The 11,569-nt window shown below is 33.7% G+C and overlaps 2 protein-coding genes across 2 annotated transcripts; one reads left to right on the forward strand and one right to left on the reverse strand.

Moving 5' to 3' along the window:
- Window positions 1-2,486: 2,486 nt before the first annotated feature.
- Window positions 2,487-7,114, reverse strand: LOC108210133 (pectin acetylesterase 6). Its single transcript, XM_017381404.2, has 12 exons — window positions 6,786-7,114; window positions 6,254-6,336; window positions 5,282-5,411; window positions 5,096-5,169; window positions 4,728-4,814; window positions 4,526-4,650; window positions 4,381-4,441; window positions 4,160-4,213; window positions 3,980-4,057; window positions 3,401-3,506; window positions 3,153-3,298; window positions 2,487-2,845 (listed from the first exon to the last, which is right to left on the reverse strand). The coding sequence occupies exons 1-12, from the start codon at window positions 6,979-6,981 to the stop codon at window positions 2,738-2,740; spliced, it is 1,248 nt and encodes a 415-aa protein (XP_017236893.1). The 5' UTR covers window positions 6,982-7,114; the 3' UTR covers window positions 2,487-2,737.
- A 797-nt stretch (window positions 7,115-7,911) lies between these two features.
- On the forward strand, window positions 7,912-11,114 carry LOC108206591 (U2 small nuclear ribonucleoprotein B''). Its single transcript, XM_017376943.2, has 5 exons — window positions 7,912-8,070; window positions 8,360-8,532; window positions 9,238-9,331; window positions 10,273-10,346; window positions 10,636-11,114. Exons 1-5 carry the CDS (start codon window positions 7,995-7,997, stop codon window positions 10,912-10,914), a joined length of 696 nt encoding a protein of 231 aa, XP_017232432.1. The 5' UTR covers window positions 7,912-7,994; the 3' UTR covers window positions 10,915-11,114.
- The last annotated feature ends 455 nt before the right edge of the window (window positions 11,115-11,569 follow it).

Genomic DNA, 11,569 nt, shown 5'->3' on the forward strand with positions numbered 1-11,569 from the left:
GGAAACTCTGTCCATCCGGATATTGTAACTTCCAATCTTGGTATAATACAACCGTTTTATGACAAAATAAAAATAAAAAAAATCATACATTGCCAATTGGATTGAATAAAAAAAATTGAGAAATTTTTTTGGGTTGCTTAGCATTTTCCCTATATTTATATTTGAAAAATATTTGATGCATATAATAGGATACAAAATCATTCCTAAAATGATTATATGTTAAATTTTGATTGCAATAAATCTCACATATATATTAATAGCATTAGTTAAAATATCCATCTCAATTGTCATATATTTTTGTATCAGTTTCTTACATTTAGCACTACTCTATGTATTGACAGTACTTGAATTTGCATTTCAATAAATTAATAATAATAATTAATGAATATTAGTGAAATGCAAGTAACTTTAGTTTAGTATATTTGAGATATAACAATAAACAAATATTGTGAGAAATATTTTTATATATCACAATTTTCAGAAAAATATCCAAAATGTCATAGTTTTGAGCAATGATCCGAATTATCATTTATTAATATTAGATAATCCTGTGTTTTGATTTTAAACAAAACAAATACATCATATTGTATTTAGATTTGAAATCACTATTAGACATAACACAATCTAACATTTTGAAATAAAACGTTACATGAAATAATATTCAGTATATATAAAAATTGAATTGGATTTAAGGCTGCAAAATGATCCGGGCGATACCGGATACCCCTTTGCTCAAGTATCGGATCATATTATTTTTAGGTTCTCCAGATTTGGGTCCGGAATCATATATAAACCGATCCCGAGTATTTGAGATCTGGATCTGAACGGAATATGATTCAGTATCGTATTTTTCTACTTTTTAATCGGGTAGTTTATGATCCATCGAATATGAGCCGGATATGATCCACTAACATTAAATAGTATTATTATTTCAATTATTCAAATAATTATCATTTAGTCTAAGTAAACATAATATTATAAAATATAATAATTGTAAATTAAAACTTATAATTATATGTTGGTATATATCATTTATTAAATATATATAAAGATAATAAACATTATCACATTAAATAAATCATATTTTATGAAGATATAAAATTAAATAAGATATAAAATTTTATGAAATGACGTCTATTTACTTACAAATGTGATGGATTTAAAATATAATATGTATATGAGCTCGAATCGGATATGCACCTGGATCATATTCACGTATTCGGGTATGATCATATTATGAAAAATTATATTAGATTGAATCTGAGCGGGTAGGTCATACTCATATCTGGGATCATATAATATGCAGGTTTAATTTTTCCGTTGGATTTGGATCGTTTTCAAAACGTATATGAGACATGTATCGTATTTTCGAGTCGAATATAACCGAGAATAATCCGTATCGATTTCAGCCCTAGTTGGATTGGATCAGATTATTCTGATTTTTAAAACTCATGAACAGCCCTCCTCGGCTTTTCGAATTTGAAAATAGATTACTTCGACAATCTGTAACAGGGTTACAGGGTATTAAACTAACCGCATATATTGAGCGGTAGCTGTACGTAAGATTATCCATCATCACCATTATAAAATCTGAAAATCGAAAAACCGCCGGAGAGAAGGTATGTGTTATGCATGACATGCAACATTGAAAAACGTAGAATAATTGTAAGCACAAATGTACAGTTGTTGGTGTAATATTATACTTATTTTTAATAATATAAATCATGCCATTCTATTAAGCAATCCAGCAAGAACCGGTTTACCTGCAATATAATCATGTGCATTCATCCGCTGACTTGAACTGAATGGAAATTGTGGGTCTCTTTTGCAATTTAGTCACTAGACTTGTGTGTCTGTTTATGACCGCAACTTTTTTACTCATTTCAATCCATTCTGCCCATGAATTCTATTCTGTTTGAAAGATTGAAGCTTCTTGTTCATTTCAGCAGATGGAAGAGAAGAGAAGGGTCCTCGTTTTGACAAGCAGTGTTGTAGAACATAGTGCATCCGTTTGAGTGAGTTTAAAATAAGTGCTTCTTGCTTAAAGTAAAAAAGCCGTTTGAGTGAGTTTAAAATAAGTGTTTCTTGCTTAAAGTAAAAAACTGAAGTAGAAGTTCGAAACAAGTTAAGATTTATAAGTGATTAAAGTGTTTGGTAAAGAAATAGAAGCCCCGAAACAAAAATTAGTATTCTTAGTTTTATACAAGTACTTTTTCACTTTTTGCACATACGGTACGAATAAATGCTTCTAACTCATAAACCCGGAAGCTGGACTTTTAAGCGGTAAGCCAAACACCCCCAGTATTTTTCGTTAAAAAGTATAAATTCTATTTTTTTTGACATTGTCGCAGCATACCAGAGCGGATATTTCCGCTGAAAAACATTAATCTTAAAATTTTTGACATAATGTATAGGATGGAGTGTCTATTAGTGGAAAAAACACTCATTCTAGAATAAACTCAAAGCGGATAATAAATTACTGAAAATGTTATGAACGCGAAAAACTTTATTAGAAATAACTTACGTAAAACTATAAAGTTGCAACAGCAATTATCTTCACTGCCGTTGTAGCCAAATATTACAACAATCACATACAATTATACAAAGAGGAGCAATGTGCTTGAGCCTCTCAACTATGGGGATCCAACCAGTACTTGTAGTTTCTTTAAAACAAATTGAAATCACGTACTTCTGAAACTATAAGAGATGCCCTTTTGAAGGAATGCTATTACTATGGTCAATTGAACATAAGATTGTGACAGGTTTTGTCACATGGGTATGGACAATCAATTAATTTGACACCGGTCCGATCAAAATACCAGTCTCCAACAGACTTTGCTATACCCTGCACAAAGATAATAGCATAGGATTGATACATAAATGGTATCCTGAGTAAGAGGATGAACAGATGAACTTTCCCCTACATTCAGAATGTATGATTCTTTATAATGTTAGGCCAAACAATTACCATACTGAACATTCTAACCTTAGTTGCGTCTAATTTAGTATTCTAGAGATGCTTTTAAAATCAATTGCAGCCTAAAAAACAACTGAGCAACCTAAGTCCAGAAACTGGAGATATCACCTTGGTGATCTATAACAGGTGGTATCTAGCATAGTAGTAATGGAATGTGTTGCTTAGCTGGACATACCTTGTTTTTAACCATCGGAGCGTCATTGGCACACCATGTATCCTGTCTCTCAGTTTGGCAATGGGCGAAACATGAATTTATAAATAAACCATTTTGATTGGATGAAGCGAATTCTTTAATATCTTGGAGCATCTGATTCCTGAAGTCTGAATAACAGTATACGTATATGTCGTCATCTCATCAGGTAATCTGATTGAAACTAAATTAGAAAAAAATGTAGAGGATCGAGTTAATAAAAAATTATCTACCTTGAAAATACTGAATTTGTGATGTATTACAAAGAGCATGATTTGATTTGCAGCCCCTCCAATATCCTTGAGGATCAGCAGATGATGGAGCCAAACTAGAACTAACCTGGTCAAGGATGTAAAATTTCAATACATGGAGTTGAGGACGAAAAACTTTTAGCACAAATAATTTGTTTGTGAAAAGGCAAGAAAATTGGGGGTTCAGAGGGCAACAAAAAGGCAGTACATGCATCAATTTGAATCACCGCGATCCTACTTATCTTAACTATGTAGAGTAGTGATCATTCTACTCTGTAATTTACTCTTCTATGTAGAGTAGTGATCATTTTACTTTGTAATTGGAGTAGAAAACCTCTGCACTCTAAAATTCGTGCTAGAGGTATTGGCCAATATTAATAGTTAACACCAGTCTACTGGAAAGTGTTCCGCTTTAATTTACTGAAAGTGTTTATTGGGCTTGTTACCACTGTAACAGGAAGAAAGTATAGTATCCTCGACCACCTCGACCACTCACAATTTTAAAGTAGCACGCAGGTTAGTAAATAAATGAATTAAGAAAAAAATATGTGAAGTGCTTACCTGCCAAGCATCATAGGCTGCATTGAGAAGAAACAAGGGCGTCTTCACATTGGCAATCAAATTTTGAGGAAAGAAACACTATGCATATATACAGAGAGAGAGATAAAGAGTATAAGAGTTGGAAGCAACTTAACTGCATGTTCAATATGTACTGGAAATGACAAAGAGGAGGAATGATACCGAAGTAGGATCCAAATGGTTTGTGCAAGTTGTTGGCAAGTTACTTTGCAGGTTCTAAAATTTAACATAAGAAGTCAAGTTATTCAACTGAAGTGCTAAATTCTGAGAAAAACTAGTTTGGCATAAGATATTATCTCAGTAAAGTATCAAATAAGGAGTAGAAAATCTTCAAAATTTGAGCAAGATGCAAATTGGTTGATCCAGAAGTTAATGCAGAATACCTGCAAGTTAACCACGCCGTCATACATATTTCTTAAAGTGCGACCTCCAGATACATCAACTCTATTTTAAAGACATATGAAGGAAATTTAGATTATCTAATCTTGGAAACGAATGCAACTACAGTGACAGGTCGACGTATATTACGCATCAAGAAACATTCCGGCATCACTTAAACATTTCACTTTTGTTGTATGCGGTAGCATATCCTCGAATTCATCACAATGCAATATGGAAGCGAGACCTCCAGCTGAGCAACCAGAAAGAAGAGCCTGCAATTCATTCATAATTATGAATTTTTAAATACATATGCAACAAGGAATAAATTGAAGACGAAACTTCACACAACCTCTTTAGCTTGATTCATTCCCATTGACATTAATTCCTCCATAGCAGCCAACCAAATTTGTTGGCCTCGGAAAAAAAGTTGTGCATCCTGAAAGTAAATTTCATTAAAAAATATAATAAAACACCATCATAGTATTATTCGCATGGATATTCAAACCACATGGACAAGTCACTAGGGCAATCAAGCCCGCATTGGATACAAGTCCCTAATACTAGCCAAAATCTATTTAAATCATTTAATCTAATTTAAGCAAAGGTAAGTCATTCATGACAGTCTGCTGCAAACATATAGGATTATAATGCTATAGTTCTGAAGCAGTTGATCATTTTTCTTTCAAGTGATCCGTGAAATTAAAAGAGGTGACCAACCTTATTTTCACTATTTCCACTGAAAGATGCACCATCACAGTAACGAAGCTTAACTCTGTTCCAGTTGAAAAAGTCTGTAGAAAAATATTCCAAACACAGCTTTTAACAAAAATTAGGGGTAACTTGTCCCAATAAGCAGTGACTTTGCGTTTGATTGCAAAAGAATGTAGCCATATTAGTGCAAACCAGGATTTTCTTCAGGTTTATTGCTCAATATTCCGGTAAAGGGTAGCATCTTCTCCATATACTTGGAAGAACCACGACGGGTTGTTTTACGAAAAACACAGCTTCGGACAGTGTTACACCAACCACCTCCCTGCATCAGAATACACAACTGTGAGTTAATATAAAGTTTATCAAGAATTATATATTTGTAACTGACAGCCTTTTCTTGAACATTGGCTACTGCGATGCTTTCTATATGGGGCAAAGTTATAAATCTAGATTTACTATGTACAATCAGAAATCGCAAATCTGTAGAACGATTAAAGGTGTAAAAGCTGTTGTGACCGTGTACTTGCCTTTAACTTAGATAGTTGGTGTAGTGGGGTTATGTAGTGGCACAAGCATAATTTCCATGAGCAGCATAGGGAAAAACTTAACCATATGCAGGACTTCAGATTAAAACAGTATATGGGTCGTAATTTGTCAATACTTGACAAAAGAAGTTTGACACATGCAGAAGGGATGAAGGAAATTGACAAAAGATGATAGAGAAGGAAAATGAATAAATTGAAAAGTAAACCCCCTGATGAAAATGAGAGGCCATTTTTCTAGTGCAAATGCAATTTATTTATGTAAATGTTGACTTTTTACATCAGTAATGGTCATAAATCAGGACTAAACTCACATTAACATCACTGCTTGGTATACTACTATATTGTTCCAAGGTCACTATCACACATGTTTATAATAGCTTCTCAACTTCTAAACCAGGAAACCTTTTGAAATATCTGACATGCATATAGACAATAAAAACAAGTTTTCTCTCATTATATGAAATGCTGTCTAAATGTTGGACTAGAGAAATGTGACTAAATATAAATTACAAGTCAATCACATTTCCGCTTACGAACTTATTTGTGATTTGTGGGTACTAATGCAAAAATCATGAAAAATTACACATAATTTGGTAAATAAAACTTCAAATTAATTCACCTCTAATTGTATAAGCCAGCTGTCTGCACCGGACCCGAAACCCCGATCCAAATGATAAGCAGGTAGTGTTCCATCCAAACAAACTATAAATTCACCAAAACATAGTTAATAAACCCCTCCTGAATATCAGGCATGTTACTTGCACACAATTCTACTACAAGGACTTAAATCAAATCTTTTCCCCAGACAACAAAACATCCTACACACTTAAACACAATTAAACAAATCCATCTTTTTAAAATCAAAACCCCACCTTCAAATCCATCAATTCAAAAAAAAACATCAAATCCAGTTTCTTCTATCCTTAACAAATCCCAAACTACCACAACTACATTCAAGATTCAAAAAAATTTGACACAACACATTTAGTAGATAATTTTATTTGCTAATCCAAAATCTTTAGTTTAAAAAAAAAAGTAGAAATTAAGCCCAACTGATATCCAAAAATTACTCATAACTTCTTTTTTTTTAGTCCGGACTGTTTCGAAATCCTGGTTCCGAGTGTATAAATAAATAATTTAGTACATATTACCAGCTCCTTTAGAGGAAGCAAGAGCAGAGGAAACAAGTGTGATAGGAACCATTAACGGTTGAGGCTGTGTAGCATCTGGGTGTGAATCCAGCTGCTCTTCAAAAGAATAAAGTGTGTCTTCCGATCTGTCGGGAGCCGCCGCATCGCCGCCGAAGCTGAAGAGAAGAATTAAGCAAGCGTACGCCGTGATCTTCATTTCCGGCGAGCTTGCTTGAGTTGAGTTGCAGTAACAGACACAAGTGAAGCTAAGAGATGGAAAGCCTCGTGTTAAAGTAGTAGGAGTTGGTGTTATATTACGTTTAGAATTATTAAATTCGGTTGGATAACAGCCGCTACTTGAATTACTTGCGTCCCATGCTGCTTTTTTATTTTTTTAGATTTCTATTGCTTTTTGCGTAACCGTTTGTTTTATAAATTAAGAAAAACATGATTTTACGTAGAACGTTACGATTAATTTTCACACAAAATTATATTATTAGTTGCAAATAAAATTTAAAAGCATATATGTCATTTCCTTTTTGTAGGCTCAGGTTTTTCGAATTAATATGTTCTCTCGTTCATTTTAATAATTTTTTTGACGATCATTTGATATCCCAACAATAATAGAATGTTGACGAGGTTATTTGACAATTGACATTGACACTTCTTATTTGTTACTTCTACGTTATCAAAAGTTTTCGGCACATGATATGGAATGAATGTCTATATTTAATTTTCAAAATAAATAAACAGAACAAGACGTGAGGACTAGAGATGCACAAAATATCTGTTCGAACCAGATCTAGATCGGGTCGAAAAAATCCAGATTTTTTAAAAACAAATCGGGCTGAGCTTTTTTAAAAATCGGGCCGGATCGGACCAGGTTTTTCCAAAAAAATTAAGCCTGTTTTAGGCCCTCGGACCGGACCGAGCCAGACTGAATTTTTTTTCAGATCAAATTTTTCGGATTTTTTTTCAAGATCGGATTTCAGATCTCAGATTTTTTGAACACGAGGGACTGAGGAGGGCAAGTGCATGGAAAGAGATAGAAAAAGAACGAGACCCGAGGCCCAGCAAAACTATAAATTCTCAGTAAATTATTTTGGGCTTTTCCTTCTTTTTATTTTTTAATTTTTGGGCTTTTCATCTGTAATTATACGCTATGACCCGAAATTTCAAATCGAATAAACACACACACAGAGACACAGAGTAAGGAAGCAGCTATCAAGTATGATGCTTACCGGAGATACGCCACCTAATCAGACCATTTACATTAAAAATCTCAACGAAAAGCTCAACAAAGATGGTACTTCCCCCTTTTTATGCTCTCTTTACTCTATATTCATTTATATTTGTATGTACGCTACTTAGCGTACTTTGAGATTACAAATTTAGGTTAATTTTTATTTAACTTTTGAAAAATGGATAATTTGTTCTGATTTTGGTGATTGATTGAACATTTTTATGTTCTTTTAGTATTTGAAATTGACATATTTGATGATATTATTTGATACTTATTCTCAAATGATACAAAAGTAGCCATGCTTTTATTGTTATGTTGAGCAAAGTTCACAGTTATAGTACTTGCTTTGCAGAGTTGAAGAGATCTCTGTATGCATTGTTCTCGCAGTATGGGAGAATTTTGGACATCGTTGCTTTGAAGACGACTAAGCTTAGGGGCCAGGCATGGCTTGTTTTTAGTGAAGTTACGGCTGCCAGTAATGCAGTTCGGCAGATGCAAAATTTCCCTTTTTATGATAAACCTATGGTGAGTTTTGTTATGGTATCTAAATTTTTAGTGCGGTTATATGTTTCATTTGAATAGTATGCTTCGAGTAGACATTTGTTACCGTCTTGATGTGGTTGTTTGATTGCTTGTGCATGTGCATTGTGAATTATAACATAACAGGAAGCAACTTTTGGAATGAAAGTTTTTGGTTTTTATAATATAGGTTCGTATTATAAAGGTTGTGGTCGTGAAGTGATGCATATATCAGTCCACTTGTTTAATTCAAACTCTGTTGCCACGGTATTTTGGTCATTTTAGTATATTATGAGTGGCTCTTGTAATTACCATAGTTTAGAAAAAGAAAACAGCTGAACACCTAGTCCAAACTTCGAAGCGGAAAGTTGTTGTAACTTGCATCAATATTTTATGTAGTGTTTCGGGTTGGTTGAAATAGGATGATGGTGGAATGAAGTTAGAGATAGAAGTGATGAACCCAATCTTACTCGAAGCGGTTGAAAACACTTTAAGGGATGTTCTTATCTTTTTGTACTATCTGATGACTAAGATATGCCTGCTCAGAGTTTGTGGTTGCGCTTTTTCAATGTCTTCGAATTACCAGCCCACGAGCAATCTATTTACTTTTCGTTTCTATATCATTGGAGTATTAGATGGTTGGGGCTTGTGTGTAGGACATTTTGTACATGACTTGTGAGACTTATGTGACCCTTTGACCTCAATATGCAGCGTATACAGTATGCAAAAGCCAAGTCAGATTGTGTTGCTAAAGAAGATGGTAGTTTCGTACCAAAAGATAAGAAAAAGAAGCTGGAGGAAAAAGGTCAGTTGAATTCATATCTTTATATTAAATCAATTATGCATCTTGTCTTATTGTTCCGCTAATCCCATTTTTTCTGCGTTTAATCTAGTTTTGTCTATTATATTTGGGTCAGTATATTTATTTTCTTAAAGTTCCATATATATATATATTCCCTCCTATTTACACTAATAATAGTCGTAAAGGATATTTTTGATATATGTCAATCGACTTTGTATAGTTTAGCAGTAACGAGAGCATATTTCATGGTATCAAATAATGATGATAATTATGTATTAAAGGGGTTAAATAAATAATGTGTAGAATGGCAGTCAAAATTTGTTGCACTTAATATTCAATGGTGAGCCACTCCAGAAGTTTTATGAGAACGTGTAGACACGTCAAATAACTTTAGTCATCAGGTGTGCATTATAGATAATAATGTTCTCTATCAACAGTCAGGTTGCATAGATCATGTTAACAGAGCCTTAAGGAATGCTAAATTGAAGTTTTTTTATTAGAAATAGATCGATATAATAAATATCAACCAATTATTACAGATATATTAGTTACGGAGTATATTCTTACTACAGTAAATCTTAATGTTCCCTAGAAATTTCTATTCACGTTTTGTTCTACCTAGTAACTACAAAAATATATCGATTATACTTTAACTAATTTCATTCTGCACCAATTGACAATGCCTAATGTCAGCAATTTACCATGTGAATCAAAGTTTATAATTGGCAGCCCTGAACTTTACGGTGTCTTAGTCAAAATCGGTATATGGGACCCTAATTCGTATATACTCCCCTTGTTCTACGAATTTTTATATAGATGGTTCTGAAATTTTGGAGCCCTAGGCACAAGGCTTGTTCGCCTATAGGTATTGTGTTGTTTCTACTCCTAGTTTTACATAAGATCAAATTTCTATTACCCATTTCTGATGATCTCTGTAAAACCAGCTGAAAGAAAGAAACAAGAGGCACAGCCTGCTGGCACCAATGGAGTGAGAGCTGGCACTAACGGAGGCCCTATGGTATATTTTCTCTACTTAATTTCTTGTTTGTAATCCCTGTTCTTTTACTAGTTCCTTAGTTATTACTTTACTCCCTTCCTCCTTGATTCTGAATTATTCCAGCTACAAAGAACTGTTATTGCTTAACAATTGCATGTGTAATTTGTGAAACTTGTTTAAAAAAACATGTTTCTAAATTCTTGACAAAAAAAAAGTATCTGAATTATACTCCGATGCACCTACTGATATGTCCTACAAATGTTTCTTGTTTCCATCCAAGTATCTCATATGTTATGTTTATTATGTGCAGGGATCCCACCAAGGTAAGCCGGGTGCACAAGACACTGCTACAGCTCCGAACAATATACTGTTTATACAGAACCTGCCACACGAGACAACAGATATTATGCTGGAAGTTCTCTTCAAGCAGTATCCTGGATTTAGAGAAGTCCGCATGATTGATGCCAAGCCAGGCATTGCCTTTATAGAATTTGAGGATGAGAACCAGTCCCTCGTTGCCATGGAGGCGCTTCAAGGCTTCAAAGTCACCCCACAGAATCCCATGGCAATTACTTATGCTAAGAAGTAAAACAGTCTACCTTAAATCTTTTCATCCTCTGGGCTGGGAAATGCATACTTCGAAGAATGTGATGACTAAAATTTGGTAGATGTAGCTTTATTTGTGGATGTTTCGACTATTAGTCTGGATGATTATAGCATGAAACTGTGAGTCAACTGTATCTGTTAATTCTATTGGAATTTCAATCAAAGTAGATTTTATACAAGTGATATCTGATCTGTCTTGCTAGAATTTGCCACTCTGATACACATAGCCTAATGTTGTGTTTGGTTGGGGAGAATGGAATGGAATGGAATGAGTAAAAATACTTGAAACTAATAGTGATAGGAAGAAAATTTTGAAAAAAATTGAGATAGTGCAAAATTGCTATGATGAGATTTGAGAAGAAATTGAGGATGGGAGAGAATAGAGCATTCTATCTCAAAGTGAAGGTGTGAACTCTAGCACATGATGTAAGGAATGGAATGGAGGAATTAATGAAATTTCTTAAAAATTGTTCATAAAATAGTTCATTTTTTATTCCATTCCTTCCGGAATCATTCACCCCAACCAAACACAACATAAGTCTGTAATTACAAGTTAAAACACAAATTACTGGGAGTTTGGGACACTTAAAGACAGTTAACCGGAATTCAGATTATGAATGTTGATTTGGTGAAGTTTC

This window comes from Daucus carota, chromosome 2 (genome assembly GCF_001625215.2).
Source record: "Daucus carota subsp. sativus chromosome 2, DH1 v3.0, whole genome shotgun sequence".
Classification (NCBI taxonomy): domain Eukaryota; kingdom Viridiplantae; phylum Streptophyta; class Magnoliopsida; order Apiales; family Apiaceae; genus Daucus; species Daucus carota.

Coding starts and splice junctions, on each gene's coding strand:
- LOC108210133 (XM_017381404.2), bottom strand. CDS start 6,981: ATGAAGATCACGGCGTACGCTTGCTTAATTCTTCTCTTCAGCTTCGGC. Junction 4,442..4,525: donor GCCGGAATGTTTCTTGATGC/GTAATATACGTC, acceptor TCTTTAAAATAG/AGTTGATGTATCTGGAGGTC. Junction 4,058..4,159: donor ACCATTTGGATCCTACTTCG/GTATCATTCCTC, acceptor ATATATGCATAG/TGTTTCTTTCCTCAAAATTT.
- LOC108206591 (XM_017376943.2), top strand. CDS start 7,995: ATGATGCTTACCGGAGATACGCCACCTAATCAGACCATTTACATTAAA. Junction 8,533..9,237: donor CTTTTTATGATAAACCTATG/GTGAGTTTTGTT, acceptor CTCAATATGCAG/CGTATACAGTATGCAAAAGC. Junction 10,347..10,635: donor GCACTAACGGAGGCCCTATG/GTATATTTTCTC, acceptor TATTATGTGCAG/GGATCCCACCAAGGTAAGCC.